The sequence below is a fragment of the Penicillium arizonense genome, assembly GCF_001773325.1.
Source record: "Penicillium arizonense strain CBS 141311 chromosome Unknown PENARI_contig003, whole genome shotgun sequence".
In the NCBI taxonomy this organism is placed as follows: Eukaryota; Fungi; Ascomycota; class Eurotiomycetes; order Eurotiales; family Aspergillaceae; genus Penicillium; species Penicillium arizonense.
The window spans coordinates 848,079-868,950 of NW_019173280.1; the positions used below are offsets into that span (position 1 = coordinate 848,079).

A 20,872-nucleotide genomic window follows, 5' to 3' on the forward strand; every position below is an offset into this window, starting at 1 on the left:
TCCGAGGTTATGCTGTTAATAAAATGTTGATTTATATCGGCCGACAGATTGGAATCCCTGCTCCTGTTGTGGAGTAACGCAGTGACCCTTTTGCTCGCGATAGCAAGTGATTTTCTCGCCATCGGGTGATGATGGCACGCAATCCGACCAACATCCCCCTCATATTCAAACATAATTCGCAACTTCCACTCACGTTGACGTTCGAATAGACTTGTTTCCAACCCTTTTAGCTGTTTTTATCCTAGTTTTCCCGTATAACGCAATTGCGAACATGGACGACGTGAGAAGCACCCACCACATGGCAACTGATTATTTCGCAATGTCCCGAAGAATTTCAATTGGCTGCAGATTCGACAAGAAAATTCTGGGCATTCAAGATATGATGGAATCTACAGACTTTAAATATTCCTCGGCCCTGCACATTTGACCTTGGCTTTTCTCAGCATAGCCAAGCATCATGTCTAACACGATAGATACGGCCAAGCTGGCGCTGATCTCCCAAGGAGCGGCCTATGGCCTGCTTATTGGGCTTGGCGTTGTCTTTTGTGGTGTTATTCTCATCGCAGTCAAGGTTCAAAAAGCGTATCTGGCGGAGGATTCTGGAAAATCTGAAATGTTCATGGTCGCCAATCGATCTGTTGGCACGGGTTTAACTGCATCTGCGGTTTTCTCGTCATGGATGTGGATTAATGAGACAGTTTTGGCGGCTGCGATGTGCTATAGATATGGACTTGCAGTTCCTTTGGTATGTCGCTCTGGATTTTGGATCCTGCGTTCACGACTGACAAATGTTTAGTGGTGGGGATCTGGCCTTTGTTTCCAGATCGCGTTGATGGCCGCACTTGGCGTAATGGCCAAGATCCGAGTGCCATATGCTCATACCTCCCTTGAGATCGTGCGTATGCGATATGGCAAGATCGGACATCTTGTGTTTGTCGTGCTCAATCTTGTGAACAACGTTTTTGGTTGCGCTTCCATGATCATGACCGGATCCCAGTTGATCTACGGGGTATCTGGAATGCACTTCGTCGCAGCTACTATCCTCATCCCACTTGGAGGTGAGTTTGCCCTGATATCGAAACTTGCCATCAAATACTAAACGCGCTACAGTGGTCCTCTATACAGCAGTGGGTGGTCTGAAGGCTACCTTCCTGACAGACTTCTTACACACGGCGATTGCATTGATCCTCATCATTTACTTTACGATTGCCGTTCTGACCAACAAAGAGGTCGGTGGACTGGGCGGCCTGTATGATAAGGTCGTAGCGACAGCTGGAGAGAATTATATCCCCGGGAACTATGAGGGCTCTCTACTCACATTTAAGTCCAAGAACGCCATTATCTGGGGATTGATTCTCAAGTTCGGAAACCTGGCCCTCGTTGTCATGGTAAGTAGCTCCTAATTCCATGCCAAAGCACACCCGAGGCTGACATTTATCAATCAGGATACCGCGTTCTGGCAAAAATCATTCGCAACCGAAGTGCAGGCCACAGTGCCAGGATATAATATTGCTGCGCTGGCCGTGTTTGGTATTCCATGGGGCCTCGGAACAGTCCTTGGATTAACTGCCCGAGCAATCCACAACACTCCAATCTTCCCGACATACCCTGGTGCTCTCACTTCCACGGAAGTCAGCATGGGAATGGTTATGCCATACACGATCAAGGCACTGATTGGAGACAAAGGCATAATCGGGTTCTTCTTCCTGCTGTTCATGGCCCTGACCAGCACGATCTCGTCGTCCATGATCGCTGTCAGCAGTATCCTCTCATATGATCTCTACAAGACCTACCTCAATCCGAAGGTAACAGATAAACAGCTTGTCCGGGTCAGTCATTTGACTGTGGTAATCCACGGCGTCTTTATCACCGGGATTTCGATCGCGATGAACTATGGAGGCGCGAACATGACCTGGATCAATTATTTGCGACCGATCATCTCATGCCCTGGAATCCTACCGCTTATTTTCACTTTGTTCTGGTCTCGTCAAACCAGATTGGCTGCAATTGTCTCTCCTGTTCTTGGCTTTTTCACTGGTCTTGCCGTCTGGCTCGCAACAGCCAAGTCAATGTATGGTGCTGTTGATATCGCCGCCACTTCAAATAACTACCCTGCCCTCTACGCCGCTATCGCATCTTTCTTCTCGCCGGCCCTGTACTCAGTTATTTTGTCGCTTTACCGACCTTCCACATTTGACTGGAGGGAATTCCTGCGCATTGAGCTTGCAGATGAGGCTCAAATCCATGCGGCGTCAGACACAAGCACGCTGAATGAAAGCAGCGAGGAGGAGCAGACAGACGAAAAGCGTGTCACTGGGTCTGTGAAACCGGTTGCCCATGGACCTTCGGAGGCCAACGCTGACCCCGAACATATTGGCGCCAGCGAGAAGAATGCTCCGTCGGCTATTTCATCGCCTGGCTCACTTGAGATTAGCTTGGACAATATCCAACATCCATTCGACGACGCAACTCTGAAAGAGCTATATCGATGGCTGAAAATCGCCTGCTATATGTTTGTGGCTATTGTGTTGGTCACATTTGTTGCTTGGCCACTTCCTCTCTACCGTGACTATATTTTCACAAAACCATTCTTTTCGGGGTGGGTAACGGTGTCAATCATCTGGCAATTCGGCGCATTTGGCGCTGTTGTCATTTATCCACTGTATGATGGACGCCGCGAAATTGCCACTGGCGCTAGAGGTATTTGGACCTCCTCGTTAGAGTACTTCGGCAAGAGACGAGCAGCCTAGTATTATGGCAGAGCCGCGGTTGGACACAAGTTCTATAGATAGCTTTAGATAATAGAGTTGATCGGAGTTTTTATGACTCGAAGAATAAATTATGCACTGCAACATAACAGTCGGGGACCAAATCGGGATGACCCGCCATACCTCGTAATTTGCCTACTGTAGGAATTTTCCCCAGAGCCACCTTAGCCTGTTAAATTTTTGTTTGCTAAATATCCTCAGCGAACCGTTTTTTCCTTTTCTTGTTCTCACGCAGCTGCTACATTTCACCAGTCTCACCGACACCAAGTGATCATTCTTCGTCTCGCTGACTTCATTTACAACCTTGAGATCGATCGACCCCACAATGTCTGCTCAGTCTCAAAACATTTACGATAACCCAGAGTTTTTCTCTGCCTACGGAGACCTTCCCCGATCCAAACATGGGATTTCGGCTGCGCCAGAATGGCCCGTTATTTGGAATATGATCTTGAACGACGCACCCTCCACCACTGACAATACAAACGACAACCTCAACGGCAAAGAAATCCTCGATCTAGGATGTGGGTATGGCTGGTTCACTCGATGGGCCCGAGACAACGGCGCTGCATCTATCAAAGCAGTCGACATTTCTCAGAAAATGATCCACCGCGCTAAAGAGTTCGAGGTGGAGGCTGCTCTTACCAAACTGAATCGAGGTGATTCAGTCTCCGATACGAAAGTCACATTTGAAATCAGCGATCTAGAGAGTATCACCCTCAGCAGCGAATCAGAGGAGGGACAGTATGACCTAGTTCACAGCTCTCTCACCTTTCACTACATTGAAGATCTGGGACGGTTATTTCGCGAGATCTACGCCTCCTTGAGAAAGACGTCTGCAAATGGACAAAGAGGGAAACTGGTGTTCTCTGTTGAACATCCCATCTGTACCGCACCCATTCACCCAGGGCCAGACTGGAGAGTGATCCAGGATGCATCGAAAGACCATAAAGTTTGGCCGTTGAACTCCTATGGTGAGGAGGGATTGCGCTTAACAAATTGGCTTGGTATAGAGGGGGTCAGGAAGTACCACCGGACTGTCGAGACATATGTGACGCTATTGTTGGAGAGTGGGTTCGCATTGACAGCACTCAAGGACTGGTCACCATCAAAAGAGGATGTGGCAGAAGAGCCGGCGTGGGAAATCGAAAGGCATCGTCCGTATTTCTTGCTTATTTCTGCCGAAGTTAGAGGATAGACTCGGTGACAGTTTACAGGCCGCAAACACAATCTTGAAATGGCAACAACTTACATGAGTGACACTTCAACTAGTAATTGTGTTGATGTATATGCGTCATAGTCCCGTAAACCACAAGAGGATGATGAATTCCGTCTCCAAGCTGAATCGGTTTGGTTATGGATAGCCGAAAGATACACAGAGGCTGGACCACTTGACTTGTTATAGATGTTCTCTGATTGATACAAGACTTCCGGTCAAGAATGGCAAAGACTAGGTGTTGGATATAAATTTACGCCCATCGGTGGATAGGCGGGTTATGAAATTGATGTACGAAAGGTTTGATATTTGCAATTAAACAATGAATCTCAGAATTTGGATGGATCTTGTAACCGCGGAATCAACTGTAGTGCATTAACGTAGTTGATACGATCCCGCAACTCTTGACTCATCTCATACTTCTCCAGGTCTTCCAAAAATGCAGGATATGCCGTAATGGGTGCGTATGGGAAGTCACTCTATGCGAAGTTGTCAGTAGTTTGCTAATTACACAAATGTACCTCATCGGAATGGACACTGACTCCATATAGTATATGATCATGCGGAATCATCTTAAGCGCGAGGTCAAGCACGCCCGGAGAAGACGACAACGCTAAATCAAAATGAAAGCTGCGGAAATCTTCCATAACCTGCGCATGCGTGGTTCCCATGCGATGAGCGGCTACAAAGTCTGGCGCTTTACGCATAGGCGTCGCAACACGCGTAATCAGGTATGGTAAGGCGCCGCCGGCGTGTGACAGAATAACCTTAGTATCTGGGAATTTGCGACGTGTACCCTGGATGATCATATCCATAGCAGAGCGTGTTGTCTCATGTGGGTAGTCGATAGCAGGCTGTGGCAGTAGCGGGTTCACAGGATTCGTGTCGACTGGGTGGGTCGGATGCACGAAAACAACACATTTACGGCGATTAAGCTCTGCCCATATCGGCTCCAGCAAGGGATGCCCAAGATACGTATTACCCGACCCATACCGGGTGAAGAGTGTGACGCAATCCGCATGTAACGTATCGAGAGCGTAGGCAATCTCAGTGAGCGCGGCTTCTGTGTCGAGGAGACTGGGAAGCGACGCAAAAAAGCCAAAGCGTGAGGGCTCCTCCTCTCGCAGCTTGGCTCCATAATCGTTAAGTCTTCGTGCTAGATCAAAGGAGGCTGATCCTTCCAGGATGCAGGGGCCCGGAGCCGTCACAGAGAGTATCGCAGTTTTCACGCCCAGCCTTTTCATGAGTAATTTGGACTGCATCGGAGTCCATGTTGGAGTAGGCCGCCCACTGGAGCCTGCATACTATTTACCAATTGCTAGAAAATAAAGTCTCTACCGCCTCGAATTGGCTTAGGAGCCCATTAATTAGTAGCCCATTAATCACTTGATGCGGAAGAGCTTCGAGCCATATCGGCAAGCCCGAGTTACGAAGGCAGCAGTGGCTTCAGTTGAGGCGCAGGGCCATGCGGCTACGCTAGTCCCGATTCAGTATGCAGTAGGTACTGCGAAAAATTAGAAGTGGGTCTTTCCTTGCAGCCAGCTACAGCGGCCATATTGGCCTGGGTCTTAATGAATGTGACTGGTTAAAATTCGAACTTGATATGAGTGCTGTATCATCGGAACTAATATTACTTCACATAGTCAAATGTCAAATACTCATTTATATGTGCTGTCCATCTACAAAAGCATTGGGGATGCCCAGTAGATAGACCGGCTATGTTTCGGTGGCCGCAACAGTTGTCTATAGGCGAGGCGCTGAACCTAATTGGGCTAGGAGTGCGACGAGACAACAGGGGCCCGGATGCTATTGGTCCCCATCTACTAAACCTACAGGAGTAAGCAGCCTTGCAAAAAAGATGCAGATCCACAATCTTATATTTTCACGGGGCGTGTGGCTCTGACCTTGGATTTGACCGCACAGCCTTAAGAAGCTTAGGAGTCCTATTTGGGATATGAATGCGAGCTGACGGACATAGGTAGTTAAATAGCAGCCCAATGCCCATGAATTGAATATCATACAAGACCAAAGCAGTTGAATCAAAGTCTATAATCGTCACTCATCTCTTCATCGGCCATCATGATCGACTATCGGCATGGGATTTCAATCCTAGACATCATCGTTTACATTCCAACCTTCTTCCTCGCCCTTTGGATGGCATTTCACCATGGATTCAAAAAGAGTTCCGGCTGGTACTTCTTTGTTGTTTTCTCTCTTGCACGCATTATTGGTGCAGCATGCTATCTGGCCACACTAAGTGCGCCTTCCAATATCAGTCTTTATATTACATGGGCTGTCTGCACGTCGCTTGGGATATCACCATTGATCCTAGCCTGCATAGGTCTTTTATCGCGAGCGTGAGTAGCGTTCGACTTATTTAATTACTTGGCAGTGACTGATTGTCTTTCTAGAAACGACTCCATAATGCGAAAGACAGCCAAGCCTCTCTCCCCCCTGCTCTTCCGAGCCGTCAGTCTTCTTTCGCTAGTTGCCTTGGTTGTGAGCATCGTCGGAACTACCGAAAATAGCGATATCACTCACGGCCTGGTAAATACCAAGACACAGGTTGCTCTGATTCTCTTTTTGATCACCTGGTTTGGGGCGTGCATCCTACTCCTCCTCGTTGCAAATCGTTCCCATAGCATCGAAGACGGAGAACATCGCCTACTCCTCGCAGTTGGAATCTCACTTCCTTTGATCCTCGTTCGACTGATCTACTCATTTATCTACTCTTTCGGACACAAATCTGACTTCAGCATGCTTTCGGGAAATGTCACGGTTCAGCTGGTGATGTCTGTTTTGGAAGAGATTGTTATTGTTCTCGTGTGTCTAGGAATTGGTCTCACACTCCAAGTGCGACCAAGTCCGGAGTACTCACACCAGCCTAGCGTTTCCGATCGACAGAGTGACGCGATTGAAATGGAAAGTGGTGGCTATCAGGAAAATCAATCTCGCAGGAGGCAAACCCCACGGCCCAAGCGTCGAGGTGGTCCTCTGACCAAACTGGTGATGTTCATCGTGGATGAGATTAACGACAGGAGGAAGTGACGGAATGGTTGAATGGTTTTGTATTAGAAGATGGAGGCCCGGTTTCAAATAAGCGGAGTGATGTTGTTGGATATTAAGATATATTTTTTGGGCCATAGAGCAGGAGCTTAATAGATACATTGATTTTGAAATATGTATTTAATATTCTTATTTGTAGGGTTCTTAAAGTCAGTTGTTTTCCCTTTTGCTATTGGTGAGATCGAGCACGCTACCAAGTCTTACAACGATATATTGAACATCCCAAAGAACCCCTCCATTATTCTTATTTTTTTTAACTTAGTAACGTTTACTTCTTAAGAGGTATATAGCATATCTCCAATAAATTCCGTTGGAAAATGTTCCTTTTTTCATAGTTAAATCCATGACGTCAGGACTGAGCTTCGCTCCAGGCAGAAGCGGCAAAGGGCGAAAAAAAGTAGCCTGCACCAAACAAGAAGATCCTTATCCTGCGATACATCAGACGTTGAATCTGCCAATGGATATCTCAACTCAACTCCCGTGGGGATCCTTCCAATCATACTGCTGAAGGCATCGCCCTGATGGATCCCAGCACAGGGTCTCCCCTGTTCATTGCCCAAGAGGCGCTGTGCTACTACCCGATCAGCACAATATACAACTCATGTCCCCGGTACCTTTTCTATGCTCTCATTCTGGCAAGCTGTGTAACCCGATGGACTGGATGGCTGGCGGACGTGTTTCTGGGCGCTGCAGCGACATATGCAGGGACGGCAGCCATCCAAGCCTTCATTCTCGTTTCCAGTCAACAAAAGCCACAGGAACCTAGTCTCATCACTATTCCGTTTATATCCTCAAACACAAGTCTCAGGAAGGACTTTTCTCAACTGGTCACGGAAACGGACCATCTCACGCTTGCACCTGCCTCTTTGGAGTTGGATGCCGATGCCGTTCTTGCTATTGTCGTTACTGGTTACCTGGTGTTCCTACCCCTCCAAAGCTGGTCGCGAGTCTTGACTCATGATCGAGCGCGCAACCTTCTGTTTTATCTCTGGAATATCCTCATGCTGGCGGGCTCGATCTGTGCTCTGGTCTATGCCGCGAAAGTACCAAATACTCCGCGGCAGTACATGTTTTGCTATCCCGACATCCCACCGTATAGTGACACCTCAAGTGACGGTTGGCAGGACTCCTGGAGGACTTCGACTTGGAATAACAGTGTGTGGGAGACATTCTCGAACGTCTCACGCTTTGGCCAAATTGGGGATATCTGCTATAACCCCTGCTTCAATACTAGCCAGATTCTACGACAACAAAGCTCCTTGCACTCAGCTACTGTAACAGAAGATGACTCCGCAGCGCCATCATCCCATGGATTCTGGAACAAAATCCTTTACTCGAAGCGGTACATCTACAGTCTCATCATCCTATGTCTCGTTCTCAACTGCCTACTGCTGGTCTTCAGGTTTCTCCCATACAAATCGCGAATCCCCTCTTCTCAGATCGTAGTTATCTGCAAAAGTCGACGGAAAATTTGGAACGACTTCAAAGAAGATGTTCGCAATGGAGTGAAACGCCCAGTAAACGAGAAACCCGGAAATGAAGAGGGCGGGACTGCAACACCTGTCGCCAAGCAACCCTCACACTTGCGACGACTGCGGCCTTTCCTCACCTGGCAGTTTCTTAAGGCGTTTTTGCATGTTTCAGTTGACGCTGGGATTCTTTTCGGCATTTTCTTCAGTATGATTATTAGCCCATTCACTATCGTCGCATTCGTCGTGTGGGTTGAGTGGACTCTATACAACGACGGCCCATCACAGGAGAGTCCACAACAGGTTGGACAGTGGGCGTACCTGGTTTCGATTGCGCTTCTCGTCATCTCCGCTGGGATTTTAACACTAAAGTATCGACTCGCCTCATCCACGGAGTTGGACAATGAGATCGATGCTCTGCGAAAGCACTTGAGTGATCTGGAGGAGAAGAGAGAGGCCCGATCATAGTCAGGGGAAATTTGAGGCCAGTTGACTGGGAGATGATCAATGAAATTAGACTTACCAAAAACACCCAATAGATACCTTCCACTGCGATGCTTTGCTTCGGTGGAAGCGGCTCTGCTTCAGCCTTCAGTTGGCCAATAATTGGGATTTTAAGTGAAATCTCCTTTGCCGTGGGACAGGACAACTTGACAGGACAACTTTCTTTGTTTACTCTGGCAGCCCTCCCATATTCGCCGGGATAGCTTACCGTAATTGGGTATTACTTCGAATGGATTGAAGCAGCTTGGTCCCCCAAGCCAGCCCCCTTTTGGCACCAACTACGCGTTGCTTTTGTCTTTGGCCGATTCTACTGATCTCTTTCAAAATTTGCGAACGCCAAAATGATAAAAGTAATATTATTACAGACAGAGCTAAATTATGTTGGTTGATTGATTGACTATCCCAGATACCGAAAGCATGGGCGCAAGGCTTTCGAGCTTTTGCATCCGATACTGCAGTTGCCAACGCAGATAGTGGCGTGAGTTGAGATATAACCCGCAGGAACGCGAGACTTTCACATGATAGAACTTCTGACGTATCAGCAGCAGAGGATCTAATGAAAGAAACCCATGTTGCATCTAAGCGATGGCCAAACCTTGATAGCCGATCACTTGGCAAATGTGCGGGGGTGGGCCTCGTCCCCAAATAGGAAAAGAGACATGAAGCTAACCCTGCAACTGTTACGAATCAAGGTCAATGCTTCCTTCTTTTCATGAAAATGGGACATTCGATTCGAGGAGAGGCTTCCAAACACGGCTGGGATTTCCTTATCGACTGTTATTGCATCACGTCCCGATTGTGTTACATTTTACAATAATCCTCGGCACTGACCGTTCCCCGCCCTAGGGGTTGCATATGGGGTTCTTTATCTACTGATATTTTGTTGTATCGTGTGCGGGTTTTCATTTTGTCTTTACCCCTGAGTGCAGACTGAAGATGGCCACACAGAACAAACCCAGCTTAGAATGTGTGGAAGACATCTCTCGTGTTAGCACAAGCGAGAACAAGTCGTACATTCCACTATGGCAATCTATCAAGAAATGGCCAAGGATCGTGGGATATTGTCTCGCCCTAAGTTCGGCGATTCTGCTCTACGGATATGACCTCGTTATCGTGGGAACGGTGGCCGCGATGCCTCAATTTCAGTATCCCTCCCAACCCTTGGTTTGACACAGCCAGGACCTTGCTCACACACAGCAGGCTCATTTTCGGACAGGAGCTCAACGGCAAATACATAATACCGTCTATGTGGCTCTCCCTTTGGAACGTATCGAGTTGCATTGGCATGATGATTGGTTCCATTCTCGGTGGCTATTATCAAGATCGCCGCGGTCGTCGCTTGACCCTTGCGATAGGTAGCTTCCTTTCTGCAATTGCCATTGCGATATGCTATATTTCCGATCTACCCGATAGCATCGAATCGCGTCGAGGGGTTTTCTTCGCGGGTAAACTCTTTCAAGGGATCTGCATTGGGATTCTTCTGTGCGTTACGCAGACATATATGTCTGAAGTTCTCCCAGTGGTCCTGAGAGGACCTATTATTGCATTTTATCCGATCTTTACACTTCTTGGACAACTAGTCGGGTCTATCGTGGTCTACACTTCGCTCAAGCACAAAGGCCCCGAATCCTATCGTATCTGCTTTGCGTCGCAGTGGCCATTTTCAGCTGTGCCCTTTGTACTGGCGGCCATTTTACCAGAGAGTCCGACTTGGCTTTTGAGGAAAGGAAGAACGGAGGCAGCTTTGAAAGCACAGAAGAAACTTAACACGGCAAGAATTGACTCGCAGGCTGTTATTGAAGAGTTACAGGCCTCTATTTTAGCCGAACAGGAGGAGAAGAACACGCACAGATACATTGACTGCTTCAGAGGAGTCAATATACGGAGGACCTTGATTGTTGCTTTCGCAAGTCTGCTGCCGCAGATGTTTGGATTGCAGTTACTGGCAAACGCCTCCTATTTCATGCAGATCGTGGGCATGAGTTCGACAAATAGTCTAATCTTTTTGATTTTGGGCATTGGACTAGGTTTGATTGCGAATGTGATCAGCCTATGGACTTTGAATGCTTTTGGTAGAAGGTCTCTCATATTGGGAACTCTGGGTGCTGCCATGGTACTATGGCTAGCGATGGGAATTGCAGGATGCTTCAGCGGTACCGTGATGATCTGGTAGGAATCCGCCATCAATGTTTGGAAAGTTAGTCTAACTTAATAACAGGTACACATCTATCACCATGATGGTGGTGACCATGGTCTCTGGTCTTGGAACGTGGCCTGCAGCGCATGTTGTCGCATCGGAGACTTCGTCGCTACAACTCCGAGCCAAAGCCCAAGGTATTGGATGGTTTACCTCGGGTGTTGGCACAGGGGTATTCGCTATCATCTTGCCATATATCTACAACGCAGATGAAGGAAACCTGCGCGCCAAGACCGGATTCGTTATGGCTGGATTTGCTGCGGTCGGAATCATCATTTCGTGGCTCGCTGTCCCGGAGATGAAAGGTCGGACCCCTATGGAGATTGATCGTATGTTTGCTTTGAAACTACCGACTCGGGCGTTCAAGCTTTGGAATAGCGATGTTTCTGTTGCGAAAGAGACTGAAGAGTCTAGTCGGCCGCCTCAAACATGATCCTTCTACATATGTGGGTGCCTTCGTCGTTGATATTGATCTCACCTGCTCTTCTTGCCCGCGTTAAGTTAATATAGCTGCTACGAATGCTTTATCTTCAATACTGTAACGCTTTCCACCTCCCAGTTTTGTATCTCCGTCCATCCACTGTACCTAAAGTGGAGCTCCTAGCTCCAGCTTGATCTATCACCGGTCGCTAATTACCCTCCGACTAACAAGACAACACGAACTTTCCCAAGATTCCTGTACATTACGGAGTATTTAGTCATTGTGTGTGTGACACGATAGGAGGTAATGGAAGCCCATGTGCAACTACATTTCTGCAGATCATGTAGTTATATAATTAAGCGTGCATAATGCATTGGACATCTAGAAACTTGCAATGTGTCGGGCCCCAAAGCGCGGATCTGATACGGCGTTCTTAGGAAGCGGGGCGACAGCCGTATGACTAATCTGCGATTGATTCCCCAAAGCTGACTCTTTTCTACACTACTCTCGGTTTAACGCATATTATTCACTGCAATTCTCCTTTCCTATGATAAATGGCTGATACTCCGGTAAGGAAGAGCTCGGCGAGACCCGCGACGAGAAACTCACTATCTTGTGCACAATGCCGCTATAAGCATCTGCGTTGCGACGGCTGCAAACCAATATGCTCACGCTGTGAGACGGAGACAAAACAGTGCATTTATCCTCCTTCGCGACGGCGTGGGAACCCAAAAGCAAAGCAGCCGACATATACGCTTGAAAATCCAGTCCATGAGAGCTCTGTTGAGTCGTCGTTGGACAGTCATTTTCAAACATCTAATCCCTCTTCATCATCTTCGATTGCTGCTACCGGGGAAACTGAAGCATATTTCAATTTGAACTCTCAATATTTGGGCCTATACTATGAGTCATTTCACGAGGCACACCCTTGCGTCCTGCCACTGCATGTGTTGAAGCAACGACTCACTGATCCGGCAATCCAGCCCCTTCTTCGGGTGTTGTGCTATGTTGGGTCAATTTTTGACAGTTCAGGCCCGTCTGAATTGTGGTACCAGCGTGCCCAAGAAGCAGTGAGTGAAATTCGCATGGCAACTCGGTCTCTCACTGCATTTGATGTTCAAGCTGTACTTCTCTATTCTATCGTCGTTTATTGGTGCAATGAGCCAGACCGAGGCGTCGAGCTACTTGATGAAGCGATCCGCATGGCAGTATCCATCGGAATGAATAGGAAGGAATTCTCTCAGACCTATGGGCATGGCGACTCGTTCCTTGAGGAAAGCTTGCGACGAACTTGGTGGGTGATCTACATCACCGACGCCCACATCGCCGGCAGCACACACACATATCCATTCCGAACCAGTAGCATTGATATAACTACAGACCTTCCCTGCGAGGAAGATGAATATGAAAGTGGAGTAAGTGAACCCCTCCACATGTTTATCTCTATTTGCTACTTAAATGTTAAGGACAAACAACTTGTGCCGTTGGATGCATTACCTCTGCCTTGCCAGCTCTCTAACTGACAGTTGTATCAGAACATCCCACCGCCAAGATCAATAGAGGATTATGAGAACCGTGAATTTTGCACCGAGGAAGACACTGAATTTTCGTCCTATGCAGAGCTCATTGGTCTGACATGGGGAGTTGATCGGGCTTTATCGCCGGGGAGTACGACAGACCCTCAACTCTACATTGCCATGGCTTCCGCCTCTGACACCAGCATCCGAGCTTGGTACAGCCTTCTTTCTCCATCGAAGAGAGAGCCCATTCGGCCTGATGGATCCATTGATGAAGTGATGTTCAAGGCATTATTCATCATGCACACGTCAGTTACCTATTGCTTCACCTTTACATTACATTTCTGACATTTGCCTAGGTACAACATTGAGATTCACCGACCGCTGTCCGCATTAACGCACAGCGCAATTGAGTCTGTCTCGCGCTGTGCTCCCAGGGCGCCATCAGAGCAACTGAAATGCAACAACGCAAAAGAAAAAGACCTTCACACCCTCAAATGCACGAAGGCTATAGACAGCATCGACGAACTGTTGACTCTGCCAACCAACATGAAATCACACTCTCCGTTCATAATTTGCATGATTGCCAATGTGACCATCGCACATCTATCAGCTTGTCGATTTATCTACCATGGCCAGAGATTATCCCAGAGCCGCGAGAAGATTCGTTTGGCGATGGGCACTTTGAAACGTCTTAGTGAGCACTGGGTTTTGGGCAAGCGGACATACCGTGAAATCGGGATCATTGCTCGAGAGCTATTATCACTGGCGAAAAATACCCCTGTTGGTTTGGGGGGCGTTGGCTTATCTTTGCCAGATCCACCATCTATTGGTATTCCTGCTTCAGATATGCTACCGGACGGAAATTTCGACTTTTGTTCCTTTTTTGATTCGGCTACATCTGGACTCAGTGAGCCTAGCTTGCAATTCATTTTGTGACGGCTGTTACCAATATATAACATATCCCTTCTCCTTCTCTAAATTGTCCTAAATCGATCGTCTATTTAGTACGGCGACTGGAGTTTGACGGGGCTAAAATGTCCTTCAATTATTGCAGACTAACGAATCGCCACGTAGATAAAAGCACATGCAATCACCAAAATATCTGTGCGCCAAGTTCCATTTTGAGGGTGATGAACAATCTTCACATCTCATCCAACTCGGGCTCCCGGTCTGGCTCGTCGGCAGGCTTGGCTGGTCGTTTCTTCCCCACTGGTATCTTCCCCCGAACGCTGTCGTATATCTCTTCCATCGTCTATCAATCAAATGGTCAATGTCGAAAGATACAGGATGCATGGGAATATACTAACGGGATGGTATGATTCCTCCACGCCTGGATTTTTGTTTCTCCGCTTGAGGATTTCTTCTTTCAAAGGAGAGTCCTCGAAGTCATCCGGGAATGAGGCACCGACGTTCACCGCTAATGAAGTATGTCAGATGTTGTGCAACCAACAGGTTGAATCAATACAGCAACCATACGCTCATCGTTCCCCTTAGGCTGAGACTCAGCCTTCCCATGCACCGAGGCTCTTGTAAGTCTAGGGAGATAGGAAGCGGAAGATCTGGCAAAATATCGTTTGATAAGAGCGTATTCCATCGTGCTTGAAAGGTGTACTTGTGCAACTACTGATTCTTGACGTTCCGTTAAGACTTCTTTAAAAAAGACAGCTCAGGCGATATCCATGGCTATAATTACGATGATGATGTCAGTCCCGTTACCTTCTGGATTCTGAACTCGTATATCACCGAATAAGTCGAGAGCCATTCACCAAACAAATAATGATGACGTCAGCGGTGTTCTCATTCGTGACCAGGTTGGATGGGTGGCAGATGATTATATTCGACCAGCCAATTAGAAAGAAAGAAACCGCATATATTAAGGACAGGATAGGAAATGATAAGAATACAAAGTCAGGTAAACTACAGATACTGAGCGGGAACTTGAGGCCAAGCATCTATGCCATCCAACAACACAAGGCCCATACCCGAAGAGAGGTGTGTCTCCATATGGCAATGCAAAAGGAATGGGCCCGGGTTCACAACCTGGTACCGAATAGCGATCCAGGCTTCCCCGTTCGGCGCGGTCACAAATGTATCCCGATACACAGGCGTGTTGAAGAAGCTGTCCGGGCTGCTGTTTCGTGCTTCCGCGATAGATCCCCACGCAAACTTCCCCATTCCACTCCCAATCAAAAATGCCTTGTTTGAGTGCTTGTGCATCGGGTGCGGTGGCTGAAGTTTGGTTGGCTCTGGGATGGCAAGCTGGAACACAATATCTACCCAGGTGCCATTCCGCGTCTCAATCTTGAGGGAAGAATCCAAGCCAGGTGCTTGTGGGTTGAGAATAACTGGCTCCATTTGGTTCAGATTGGCTGGTAAAAATGATGTTCCGTCCAAAGTCCATTCCCAGGATGATTTGATCCGTCCGAGGGTTAGGAGATGGAAATCATCGGCGTAATCCGCAGGTAGGATAGGAGGGTATGGCGGCAGGGTTGTTGTGTCAAGCGGGATCACAGCAGCTGTGGTGTTGCTGCCACCATAGTCGATGTATGGCGTCGATTCCCGCTTGTTTTGCTCGCCACCCTTGTAGGAGAGTGTAGCAAAGCCAGAGATGACCTGGTTATTGTGACCAGCGACACGGATGGTGTAGCTGCCAGCTTCCTTGTCCAATTTGACCATGGCGGAGTAACGCTCTCCATTGTAAATGGAGACCTGATGGGCAAGTTGCGGCTCAATGTAGCGTCCATCAACCTCGTATATGTACATCGGGTGCTCATCGATGGAGAAGATGAGAGATTTGAGACTTGCTGCACTGATGAAGTTGAAACTGGCCCATTTAGCTTCAGGTGCCACTTCAAAGACGGAGGTTGGACCATCGCTAGGTGTACATCCGGAGTTCATCCCCTCAGGAAGTAACTCTGGGTGGTGCTCCCAATCACCTTGGAGGGCCCGCAGGAATGGATCGCATCTAGCTAATATTAAACTCTCTGCAGTCGGTCTAGCAAGGTAAAGACTCACCCTTTGTCCGTCAAACTCTCATTTACGACCGCTCTGACCGGGGCGGGCTGGAGGTTTGTCAAATATTCAGGGTCTTTGCAGTATATGGAGCCTGCACCATCGATGAGAATGCTATCTGAGCAACTGGTCTTGTAAGCATCGCGCTCTTTCTCTCATACTTGGAGCCTTACAAGATATCATAGCCCGTTTTTTTCAGGACATCCATGTATTCATCGGATGGGAGATGGTCCCAGTCAGACAGCATTACCAACTGGGCATCATGCGCAGCATTGGTCATGGCTGCAATATCGGCGGGGTCGTCCGAGATCATTGCAAATGGTGACTCTCGGTTGGCAGACGGGCTGGTTCTTTGATTAGAACTGCAATGAAGAAATGCTGCTGCATACGCACCGAATACGAATGGCACCATAGAGACCATCCATCATTCTATCCTTGTCATGAGCATGGTACCAGTATGTACCATACGTCGTCGCTTGCCACTGGTACCGATACTTTCCACCGGGCTTGATGGCCCATTGAGATAGACCTGATACTCCGTCCGCCCATGGGGTGTTGGTTTGCCTGGTGTAGTTTAGTATTCTCCAGTTCTCTGGTAGGTTTCTTGCCGAAGGAGGCCTTACTCAATGCCATGGAAATGGACAGATGTATTGAATGGCAAGTTGTTGGTCACATCTATCTATTTCTCTCAGCATGTGAGATAAACAGAGCACTATCAGACTCACTATGATTTCATCTCCTTCATCCAAAATCAACGGCGGACCTGGAAACCGATCATTCACGAAGATCATCTCCCTCTCCACCCCGTTCGGTGCGCCCCTCTGCCATGTAAGGTCGAGATTATAATGAACTTGGGCTGCCTCAATCAGGGCAGCGGCGCCCATCAAGGTCAGGAACAGCGACTTCGTTTGTGTCATTTTCTGTAAGCTAGATGGGTTTGAACCCAATATTGACGCAAAATAAATTCTCCGCCAGAGTTGCGTCTCGAAAATCCCTGCCAGCCGGCCTTATAATCAGACCGTGTTGAACTCCTTCATAGTTGCCAAGCCCACATTCCTCCCCTCAGCATAACAGCGGGCCCTTGCATTGAACATTGTTGCCAACCACGAGAACTTGATCTCTGATTTGAGTCTGGATCATAACACTGATCTCATTCGTTGAATGTGTGTCTCAGTCGATATACCCGCGGGTATTACTGAGGCCAGGTAAAAACGTCGTTTAAAGGTGGAATGACTGTTATATCAGCCGTGGTAGTTCGCGATGTCACTGCAATAGGTCGAGGTCATCAAATTTTGGAGAAGAAGGGTGAGTCAGGATTTTGATTGCTTTTGTGCTGAAAGTAACGAAGGCGTAGCAAAGAAGGATCTGGCCGGTGTCCCTATTTGTTTCGCCGGGTTAATTTATCGTCTGGAATGTGGTGCAAGGGAGGACCAGAACACAAAGCGCCAGAATGGCAGGAGTAGTTTTTCATCATTTAACGTCATATGTGGCTTCACTTTTGTCGCTCTCACTGCTAAGAACTGCTGATGATGGTGGCTGAATCGTCTATGTGCAAAGATAGCACACTAACCTGTTTAGGAATGGCGCCCAAGGAGGACATAAACATTGCGTTTTGGCGGCCCGAACCCTTCCAACAGTACTTTGTTATGGAGAATAGTAGAGTATTAATTGATTTCCTTTCACAAAAGCATGATGCAGCTCGAAAAATATTCATATTTTCTTACTACCTAACTATTTGGATACATAGTCGTGGCACGCATTCACTGTGTCACCCTCATCACGTATAGGAACTATAAAGTATAGTTTCGTCACGGCTGGGGAGTCAATGTTCATGCCACAGGTCTATACTCCTCATCAATCTGGATGAGAGCAGCGATCCCATCCCTCTCAAAGGCATCGGTATCCGTCACCATGGTAGCGATCAGGGTTGCCGGCTCAGTTTTGCTGGCGTTATCGCTGATGCGATGATGGCATCCAGGCGCCTCGAACCAGCTTCCTCCCTTGGGAAACGTCTTCATTGGATCGTTGTTCATCTTGTTTAGGAGGAAGCCCTCCAGAACATAGGCTCCCACGTTGGCGCCGCCGTGTCGGTGAGGAGGGGTAGAGCCATGGGGAGGGAATTCGACGCGTAGGCTGACGATGGACTTGTTTGGGATGCCTACGAGTCGATAGGAGTAGACGATCTCGATAGCTGGCATGGGACGGCTAAGCCAATATCAGCTTGTCCTTCAATTTGTCAGCTTGCTTGGTCCTCCAATCTCACCTAGGGTCGTAGGTAGGTTCCTGCATTTTCAAAGAGGTTTTGGGTGGTTTTCAAACGTTGAGATATAAATGTTCTTGCTGTTCTGTGCTGAATTGAACTGTTCAAATCTAGACTTGGTGGAAGTCTTTAGAGATATATATAGTTGAACAGTCGCCTAACACAATGTAGTACAAGTGAACTTGTAGCCACTTCTTGATTAGCTTGTCTGGAACAGATAATTCCGTATAGCCTACAATGTGTCAAAGTTTCGGATGTCTTTTGTTGGGAACATTACTGAGACATGATGATGTTACGATGCCATAGTTCACCCGATGCAGATAGGCTATCAATAGGCTATCAACTGACAGCCTACGTACCTTCGGCCCGAGCCATCTACGACACCTACCCAGGGCCCCAAAAGTTCGCAAAACTATACAAAAAAATAATCTAATACTGCAAGTGAATGTTACGTTCTGCGCCCAAAAACAACTTGGCGTTCTTAGCGGGTATAGCCCAAGTGGTGGTGTCACTCCCGTTCCGGGGTTTTCTGCCTATTGCTGCAGCGGTAGCACTGACTTAAGATACTTCTACTGCTCTTTATACATTCTACAAATCTGTACCAAGCCAATCCCCAGAAAACTTTGAATTCCGTAAGAACCCGATCACAACGCATCAATTCAAGAATTATAATTTCACACCGCCACAATGACCGACCTTCTAATTCAGTCTGTGATATTTGTGAAATGCCCAGGAAAAGCGCAAGTCGTGAACGACTTATCTATTCCTTCACCTAATATCGGTCAACTCCTAGTCCGGACACATGCTGTCGCCATAAACCCATGCGATTGGATGACCCTGGATACCTTTGCGAGACCAGGCTCCGGAACGGGATACGATTTCTCTGGCGAAGTCGTCCAGATTGGAGGAGTTCATGCTCGGTGGTCCGTAGGGGACCATGTAGCTGGATTTTTGCATGGTTGTAAGCCTCACTTAATTTCTCATAGGCCAGAATAACTGCAGTACCAAATTCTTCCTCAGGTCATGCGGCAAACTAAAGCATTGGGGCTTTTCGCCAATATTTGAATTTAGACGCAGAACTTGTCGTACGCTTGCAACTCAAATCCCATTTGAGGATGCGTCAACACTCGGCATGGGCATCCACTGCGGCACAGGCTTCGTATCAAGTTTTGGCACTCCCTTTACCAAAGGTAGATCCGACATCAACAAGTCAGACGATTTTGATATATGGGGGAAGCACTGCAACAGGGAGTCTTGCGATTCGATTTGCGAAACTGTAGATATCGGATCTTCGGATTGTGACCTACGCTAACGACTTATTCTTAGAGCTGGGCTTCGAGTGTCACAACATTCTCTAGTCAGAATATAGCATGGATTCAATCACTTAGACCTGATGAGATAGTCGACTACAAAAGCACAGATGCCGTCCAGCAATTTCATTACTTGGTGCGCGAACCAGAGTTATCATTGATCTTGGATTGTGTGGCTGACCAAGATATTGACAAGTTTTGCTACAAATGCTTCACCCCACAGAACGCAACTACTCAATCGTCGGAATACGTCTATTCTTCATTAATGCCAGTAACAAATGCCCCCACTATGGCAGATCCTTTACCTGTTTCTACGATACGGAGCACATGGAACTTCGTGTATACTTGCTTTGGGCGACGATTCACTCGCATGGGCAAGACTTTGGAGCATTCTGTTGAGATAAAGCATACATGACTGCTTTCTACTGCCAATTCGAGACGCTACCCGCGAATATCAAGGTGCGCCCTATGCCTCACGAGATCATGGCAGGTGGATTGCAAGGTGTGTTGGAAGGTATTTCTCTCAGCTGGGAAAGTTCGTGCGAAGAAGGTGGTTTATCCCATTTCACAAGACGTTCGGTCGTTCGACTGTACTAAGCAATTCTGGATTTGATGCGTTAACTTATTCGTTTGATTTTCGCATATAGAACTACTGCCAAGGAGCTAATACAACACCCGTTATTATTCTAAGACCAAGGTTAGACGCCAGAATCATTCTGCGTCACATCATCACCGTCCACATAGCTCTTCCAGTAAGTGGAATTCATCTGAGCGTAGTCAGTCTCGATCTATGATTCACGCTCGAGTATCTGGACAGCAAATCCTTCAGAGGTGTGCCAGGCGATGTGGCAGTGCATAAGCCACGCCTATAGAAAAAAGAAATTAGCAAAGTTTATTCAAACTTTCTTAACGGTAGACTTACACCAGGATTGTTAGTCTTGATTGCAATGACCAAGTAGCCACTAGCTGGCATCATTGCGACATCTCGTCGCGGCGCATCCACCAGCGTGAGACTGTTGGGATTTGAGGAGTCAAATTCGCCATAACCGGAGCCCAGGACCCAAAAGTCGTGACCGTGCAGATGCATCGGGTGGTCTTGGGCGAAAGGAGAATGGAAAGCCATGTGCCCGTA

General features: G+C 47.6%; 10 protein-coding genes across 10 annotated transcripts; 5 read left to right on the forward strand and 5 right to left on the reverse strand.

Moving 5' to 3' along the window:
- Window positions 1-457: 457 nt before the first annotated feature.
- Window positions 458-2,750, forward strand: PENARI_c003G01269 (sodium:solute symporter family protein; the record flags this gene model as incomplete). Its single annotated transcript, XM_022628086.1, has 4 exons — window positions 458-745; window positions 797-1,058; window positions 1,111-1,388; window positions 1,446-2,750. 4 exons carry the CDS (start codon window positions 458-460, stop codon window positions 2,748-2,750), a joined length of 2,133 nt encoding a protein of 710 aa, XP_022491623.1.
- A 343-nt stretch (window positions 2,751-3,093) lies between these two features.
- On the forward strand, window positions 3,094-3,963 carry PENARI_c003G06893 (class I SAM-dependent methyltransferase; the record flags this gene model as incomplete). The annotated part of the gene is made up of 1 exon (XM_022628478.1): window positions 3,094-3,963. The coding sequence occupies one exon, from the start codon at window positions 3,094-3,096 to the stop codon at window positions 3,961-3,963; it is 870 nt and encodes a 289-aa protein (XP_022492043.1).
- A 347-nt stretch (window positions 3,964-4,310) lies between these two features.
- On the reverse strand, window positions 4,311-5,536 carry PENARI_c003G11630 (amidohydrolase family protein; the record flags this gene model as incomplete). Its single annotated transcript, XM_022628808.1, has 3 exons — window positions 4,311-4,460; window positions 4,503-5,285; window positions 5,528-5,536. 3 exons carry the CDS (start codon window positions 5,534-5,536, stop codon window positions 4,311-4,313), a joined length of 942 nt encoding a protein of 313 aa, XP_022492124.1.
- Window positions 5,537-6,060: 524 nt separating this feature from the next.
- PENARI_c003G03677 (uncharacterized protein) lies at window positions 6,061-7,029 on the forward strand (the record flags this gene model as incomplete). The annotated part of the gene is made up of 2 exons (XM_022628251.1): window positions 6,061-6,338; window positions 6,393-7,029. The coding sequence occupies 2 exons, from the start codon at window positions 6,061-6,063 to the stop codon at window positions 7,027-7,029; spliced, it is 915 nt and encodes a 304-aa protein (XP_022491704.1).
- Window positions 7,030-7,568: 539 nt separating this feature from the next.
- Window positions 7,569-8,984, forward strand: PENARI_c003G10761 (uncharacterized protein; the record flags this gene model as incomplete). The annotated part of the gene is made up of 1 exon (XM_022628750.1): window positions 7,569-8,984. The coding sequence occupies one exon, from the start codon at window positions 7,569-7,571 to the stop codon at window positions 8,982-8,984; it is 1,416 nt and encodes a 471-aa protein (XP_022491617.1).
- Window positions 8,985-10,521: 1,537 nt separating this feature from the next.
- PENARI_c003G05398 (MFS transporter) lies at window positions 10,522-14,094 on the forward strand (the record flags this gene model as incomplete). Its single annotated transcript, XM_022628371.1, has 5 exons — window positions 10,522-11,189; window positions 11,239-11,546; window positions 12,671-13,053; window positions 13,174-13,463; window positions 13,515-14,094. The coding sequence occupies 5 exons, from the start codon at window positions 10,522-10,524 to the stop codon at window positions 14,092-14,094; spliced, it is 2,229 nt and encodes a 742-aa protein (XP_022491998.1).
- A 205-nt stretch (window positions 14,095-14,299) lies between these two features.
- On the reverse strand, window positions 14,300-14,752 carry PENARI_c003G05833 (uncharacterized protein; the record flags this gene model as incomplete). The annotated part of the gene is made up of 3 exons (XM_022628405.1): window positions 14,300-14,410; window positions 14,466-14,575; window positions 14,635-14,752. The coding sequence occupies 3 exons, from the start codon at window positions 14,750-14,752 to the stop codon at window positions 14,300-14,302; spliced, it is 339 nt and encodes a 112-aa protein (XP_022491565.1).
- Window positions 14,753-15,075: 323 nt separating this feature from the next.
- abr2 (laccase abr2) lies at window positions 15,076-17,087 on the reverse strand (the record flags this gene model as incomplete). Its single annotated transcript, XM_022628704.1, has 6 exons — window positions 15,076-16,123; window positions 16,174-16,296; window positions 16,344-16,514; window positions 16,564-16,734; window positions 16,794-16,849; window positions 16,896-17,087. 6 exons carry the CDS (start codon window positions 17,085-17,087, stop codon window positions 15,076-15,078), a joined length of 1,761 nt encoding a protein of 586 aa, XP_022491886.1.
- A 912-nt stretch (window positions 17,088-17,999) lies between these two features.
- On the reverse strand, window positions 18,000-18,459 carry PENARI_c003G04712 (cupin domain-containing protein; the record flags this gene model as incomplete). The annotated part of the gene is made up of 2 exons (XM_022628326.1): window positions 18,000-18,375; window positions 18,434-18,459. The coding sequence occupies 2 exons, from the start codon at window positions 18,457-18,459 to the stop codon at window positions 18,000-18,002; spliced, it is 402 nt and encodes a 133-aa protein (XP_022491335.1).
- A 2,069-nt stretch (window positions 18,460-20,528) lies between these two features.
- PENARI_c003G00843 (uncharacterized protein) lies at window positions 20,529-20,863 on the reverse strand (the record flags this gene model as incomplete). Its single annotated transcript, XM_022628054.1, has 2 exons — window positions 20,529-20,606; window positions 20,663-20,863. 2 exons carry the CDS (start codon window positions 20,861-20,863, stop codon window positions 20,529-20,531), a joined length of 279 nt encoding a protein of 92 aa, XP_022491873.1.
- Between the last annotated feature and the right edge of the window lie 9 nt (window positions 20,864-20,872).